This window comes from Cynara cardunculus (assembly GCF_001531365.2).
Source record: "Cynara cardunculus var. scolymus isolate 2C chromosome LG 10, CcrdV1, whole genome shotgun sequence".
Taxonomy (NCBI): domain Eukaryota; kingdom Viridiplantae; phylum Streptophyta; class Magnoliopsida; order Asterales; family Asteraceae; genus Cynara; species Cynara cardunculus.
Window position 1 is genome coordinate 2,869,790 of NC_037537.1, and position 6,432 is coordinate 2,876,221.

Consider the following 6,432-nt stretch of genomic DNA (forward strand, 5'->3'; position numbering starts at 1 on the left):
ACTTGTAACATCCCAAAATTTCAAATACTTAAATATATCATAATGAGTATCCCAAGATCAAACACTTACATTGCAACGGAAATAAAATTTTTAATCTTACAAATTATATCACCATCTAAATTACAATATTGAGGAGCATAACTTTGTTCTATATAACAATGTCTTGATCTGCACATATCCTTCTTTGAAGTTAATTCTTATCTCTCTTTATTGCACTTTTCTTTCCACTCAAAAGCCGCCTGGGTGAAAAAGTTTTAAAAGAGTTTTGGGTGAGCCTTAGGCCCAGTGAATCCACGGTTTTCATGCATGAACAACAACTTTTACGATAAACAATTTTCACAAAGCTTCATAAATTAGCATGCCTTGATGAGAATAATATTTTTCACAAAATAAAGATATTATAGTGCGTGTCTACATCACAAAGCAACAGCGTCATGGGAGATGTCTACCTCACACAGCATAACCTGGCGAACTCACACAGCATGTCCGCACTTACGGCTTAGACAAGCTCACAAAGCATGCTCGTCTTTACAAAATCATACCGTAGTACATCCCTATTGACACACAAGTACTCAAAACACATATTATAAAAATATCGAATTTTTCACGCATATATAGCATATCAAAAATCTTGAGAAACTTCACACAACTTGTGGGTAATAAGGCATGCAACTATTTTAAAAATAAATCACGTGTAACTCACAATACAATTCGTAGTCCAAACCGTTCTCTGAAGAGGCTAGCGTCTCTCGGTTGGCGTCGAACTATATGTGATGTACAACACCGTCGACTCTCATTACAACGTCCACCGTCGCCTTTTCTCATAATAGTTCCCCTTCTTGACCACAAAATTCACATAAAGCTACAAACTCTCATTTTATAGTAAGTCATCGACGATTTCACGGAATATGAAACGATAAGCCAAGATTAATGACCGTCGGTTTCACGGAATATGAAACGATAAGCTAAAATCAATGACCGTCGTTTTCATGACCATTGGGTTTCCTGCCATTAAATTACATTAAATTTTAGGGTCTAAACCCTTCACTTTGATTGCATTTACACTATAAGTCCTTSAATTTTAACGACTACCAATTCATTTCTTTTTTTTTTGTTATTACAAGCCCTCATTTGGAGAACTCAGATATTGAAATAGGAGCAGTTTTCCCCCATTCCCCTAACATTCTATTTGATATGCACATAGAGTTTATGGTATCACATGTTGTGTCCCAACAAGAACCACTATTTGAGTCTTCTATAGCACATGTGAGTCATGTTGCTTCTTTTGACACTATTTGCATAGGTTTGAGTGACCTCAATATACATGTTAGTCCTGCTACAATAGTCATAGGTGTCTTCAGTGAAGACATTCAATGAACGACTGAAGTCCTTGTGGAGTGACCATCTTTAAAGCCCTATACACAGATGAATTTGTTGCATCTGTAGGCCCACCAGAGATTTCAAGTGTGATACCAGGTGCATTTTTTGCATCTGGGTTACCTTCAACTATTGTAATAAAAGCTTAATTTAAGGATTTTGGGGACTACTGTAAGGGTGAATTTGTAAAGATTTACCAAACATTATTTTTAATTGACGGCTACTTACACCACTCAAAATTCAATTCCTCAAAGTTTAGACTTGACAAAAACTGAACTATTCCAAGTTTTTTCAGAAAAGCTTGATGCAATATGTGAAGGAGCAGAAAAACATATTGATATGTTGTATGAGAAAATGAAGTGCTTAGAGAAAACTCAAAATTAAACTTCTACTCATCTTAGTCAGATTCAAAGTTCAATAGCCAACCAACCACCATCTATAAAAGTCCTTAAAGCCTCAGACTTCAGTTAGTTCAAATATGTGATACTTGATTCCTTCAAAAGTTTGAGTGCTGATTTGACAAGGTTTCAAAAACAATCAATGTTCCCTTCAGTCCCTACTTCTATATCAGACTTTGATGTTAACCTAATTCCTGACATGCCTAAATGTTATTTCTTTCAACCACCTAGGCTTGACAGATATGTTTTAAAGTAGATTTTGATGAGGTCAAAGACAAAGTGATTGATCTCAAGGATGAAATCAAGGAGTTGAAATCTAATCTTTTTAAGTATCATGCTGATATATGCAAATCCGAAATAAGAAGGAATAAAGAGAAAATCTGATGATTAGAATGATCATGACCACCAAAAGGAGGAGAATAGTAAGAGGTAAAAAACTGATGTTGAAAGTGTAAATGCAAGTGATGTAACTAAATCTAATGATACAGATATACTAGCTGATTATGAGCATCAAGCTACAGATGTGATGGATGATGATTCTAATGATACAGAAATCAAAGATGTTGATGGTGAGAAAGAAGAAACTATTGATTGTGGTCATTCTAATGAAATGCAATCCAAGGTTGAAATGCAAGTTGATGAGTTTGAAAGGGTGTATGAATGTACAAAATTTGATGAGTTTGAGCATGTAAATAAGTGTACAGATATTGTTTTGCATAGACTAGAGATTGAATTTCCTTTGACGTCTGATTTGTTGAAAAAGATGTTACATCGGAAAGTTATGTTTGTTGAGAAATTTGTGCCAATGATTGAGAAGATAGTTATTGAAAGAGTTTGTGATTATCCTATCATTATTCAAAAAGGTTTGATAAAAGATATGGAAGAACCCTTGGTATATCATATCATATCACATATATGAAGGAGTTGTTTGAACAACCAAGAAAACTTATCATTGTAGATGTTTTTCCTAAAGAGACCTACAATGAGTTGTATTTGGAAGGGGGTGAAAACAAGGTCGTTTTGTTAGAAAGTGTTATTGATGGATCATGGCCAGCATACAATCAAATTTTCTACTCAAAATTTTTGATTCAATTCAATCAGAATGAAGAGAGGCTACATGGTTGGACCTCTATTAAGAGAATTAACGGTTATGAACAAAAAATCTCGCTTTAGTAGAATATATAGCTGTTAAGTATGGTTAGAGAAGATGGGATAATTTGTTTGATAACTAATGCTGACTTGTATAGACTTGAGGTTGGAAGAACCCTACCCATAAGATGAGCCATTGGACGTGGCTTTTGATTTTTAGATAGAGACGAACTCGGCTGGCGTGAACCGGCTTGGAATCAAAGATGATACAGGGGTTGTAACAAAGGCTATGGTAGAAGTTGAACCGTCTTGGAACCGAGGATGATTGGTGTGTCCTAGACGATTGCAATGCTTGTAGAATGAGCGTTGGAGGATTGTGGAGAAGCTAAACAAGTATGGAGAGCCCTATATTTAACAATGGGATAGAAGAAGTATTGATTTCTTATTGTTTTTCTTGTTGATGAAGTAGGGAATAGATACGGTTGATGGAGAGAAAAGGATCCATAAGGAGTAAATGACTGCATATGCATATGGTGGAGAAACGATCTTGAATGCCTTGGAGGAATTCCATTGCTGCATGGTCTTTGGTTTAGTTTAAAACTATTTTAGATAACTAAGAATGTTACGGTCAAACTTATACATACCTTGATGAGAATCGTAAATATTTTAGGGAATATGGGAACAAACTATTCATGATAATTAATATTGTTATTAATATTTTTGGGTTATTCATCATAATACATCATGATGAATAATATCTAAAAATATTTTAGAGTTATTCATTATGAATAATTGATTTAACACATCTGGACCTATCTATCGAGTGGCTCATAGGATAGAAACTACTTGCCAACAATGAGTTTGGCTCTTGCTTGACCTTCGCTGATTTGGAATTGATCACCCAAACCAAAATGAGCCATTAACAACCAAACGATCGTAATCAGCTCGCCACCTCTGCTCACTTGAGCTGCTTGAGTGTTGGCTCGAGAATGAATCGCACCATAACTCAATAACTCCACCCATACTTTGCTTATAATCAACCATTTATTCAATTTTTTGTCTTTACCTTCTATCTCCATCAACGTTTTGGCCAAAATGCAACCATCAAATAGCAACGATTTACTCTGGTCACCCTTCACCGTTACCGGTGGCACGTCCGTAGATACGCCAAGAATCTCTATACAAGCGTTTATTTGTTCCAAATCCATTCCGTCAACTGTGGTCGGTGGAGTTGCTTTCTGCTCTTCTTCACGTCGTTTTACACTCTCGAAAAGATTTTTGGCCTCCGCACAGGTGTCCCGGAACCGTATTTGGCCGATTCCAGCGATCGCCGACATCATGTTTGGTTGCATGATAAGAAGGTAGAACATGTAATCTGATAAGAGTTTTGCATTTTCTCGATGTTTCTGGTTGGCGGTGGTGATGCTTATGCCCCGATGGAGTTCATCATTGTAGCATAACTCAGTGGCGATGTGCCATAGAAGGAGGCTTTGATCGTAGTCGACATCGATCACATATCGCAATAAGCTGCTCCAACCATCTTCGACTCGAAGTACCCAATCGCCTCGGGCTGAGCTTATTTCTTTTGCAGTTTCCAAATCATCTGCGAGTTCTGATTTCAATTTTAACTCTTCGAAGATAAAATCACGAACGTCGATGGTGAACTTCCTGGGCTTCACATATTTGATGCTATCAAGAAAGCCACTGATTCCTAGCTTTTCGTATACTAATTGTTGTAAGTATGACCGTGGGTGCAAGCAATAATAGATAAGATTGTAAGTCGAAATTGATTCGGACCACCTCCGTTTCAAAACTTGAATTGTCCATTTACGTGTTTGGGGCTCACTAGTTTTCCGACGGGCGTTGTCTTTTGGGTCTCGAAGTGTGCCTTCAGTCATGAACCGAAGAACCAAAGTGATGAATCGTGTCTTGATCGACTTATCAAGCTCGCCATCGGGAGATTTTCGAAGAAAAATGATGGTCCAATCAGAAAATATGAGCATGATCAAAGCGGTTATATCCAACACCAATGCACCAAATAGCAATCCGTAAGTAATTGTAACATCGACTGCGCTAAAATTCGATTTGTTCTTGAATATGAATAAAACAATTGCCGAACAAACCGTCGCCAACGAGAAAAACCGGCTCAGGGTGCCAAAATAACCGTAAACAACAGGAAGCTTGGTGAAGAGAACTTCATAAATGAAATTCAACTCAACCTCGACCACCTTGAAAGCATCTTTCGCGGTCCGATTTAAGAAGAAATCCCGACTCTGATTTCGTTCCCTTCGACTAAAAATCATATCGACAACGAGCCCTTTAAAATTTTCAAAGAATGCATGAGCATACTGCACAATCTCTAACTCCGTCAAGTTCCCTTTTTTCGCCTTGTTTGCTGATTTGGCCGCTCGATCTGGCTCCCGGATCATTTCGATTCTTGTTGGTAGTTTTGCTTCTTTCTTCGAAAAGTATTCACCCATGAGTTTCGCATAGTTTGGGCCTGCATCAGGGGCTCTAAGCATTGAATCTTTGAATCTATCGGCACTCGCAAGATAAAGCGATCGAGTTCTCTCGGCATATTTCATGATTCCAGTAATAAACATCAACATTGTTGGAACCCATAACCGGTTTCGAGGCAACGACTGAACGAACACGTAAACCGCGGCTAAACACTGGAACATGAGACCAAGAAGATGGCGAAGCCACAACTCATTATCCTCCAACGCAAAAGCGGTTATGGTGTCCGGGCCGCCAAGGTGCACCAGAAGGAATGGTGCCCAAAATGCAAGAAGGTCCTCGTTTTCCACCGCTGCCCTCTCCTTTTTGCCGGTGCCGCCACCAGGGTTCCCTTGGCTATTTGAGATGAGCCCAACAGCAAAGTTAGCCGCCCAATCGGCAAGCAAGTAAGCAGACCATAATGGCATGATGATCCAGTTGCTTTTTGTTCGTTTTCTCAAAGGAGCAAAGAAAATTAAGAATGTCTGTAACGAAAGACTCAAGATGATGAAGCTTCGAAGATCCCATGTATCCCATAACTGTTTCCATTTTGGAGGGATCGGAATATCCACCATAATTCTCGTCATTTTGTATTTCAAAAGCTTTTGAAGAATATCTGTACAAGATTGAAACAAGCTACTACACTCAGTACTCATTGATTGACCAACAGAAAAGACCATCTTTTTAGCTGTAACTAATCTAAATGCTGACATATTCTAATTAAACATGATTGCTAACAATATCAGGTACTTCTAAATTCGAAAATGGGTACCAATTAATTGAGATTAACCAAAAATGAACATAAACTTGTATAAACAATCCACATTCCTGCAAATATGGATCAAGAATTCATGTTATAACCACTGATTTAACGAATCGCTAGAATCAAACCTTGAATGTAAGGATAGAATGCCAAGATCTCATAAATAAGTATATGAGCCTCTTTGATCAGCTTGCAACTTCTATAGACTGATCCGAAGTTTTGATTCAATCACTTCATATCCGTTAAGCTGAAACTGTAGCGGAAACATTCGAAGTTAAAAAAACGAGTTATAGAAGTGACCATAAGACG

General features: G+C 37.7%; 1 protein-coding gene across 1 annotated transcript; it reads right to left on the bottom strand.

The window, feature by feature from the left end:
• Positions 1 to 3,640: 3,640 nt before the first annotated feature.
• On the bottom strand, positions 3,641 to 5,935 carry LOC112519174. Its single transcript, XM_025127169.1, has one exon. The coding sequence runs from the start codon at positions 5,933 to 5,935 to the stop codon at positions 3,707 to 3,709; it is 2,229 nt and encodes a 742-aa protein (XP_024982937.1). The 3' UTR covers positions 3,641 to 3,706.
• Between the last annotated feature and the right edge of the window lie 497 nt (positions 5,936 to 6,432).

Excerpts from the sequence above, each read along its gene's own strand:
- LOC112519174 (XM_025127169.1), bottom strand. The coding sequence starts at position 5,935 with ATGGTGGATATTCCGATCCCTCCAAAATGGAAACAGTTATGGGATACA.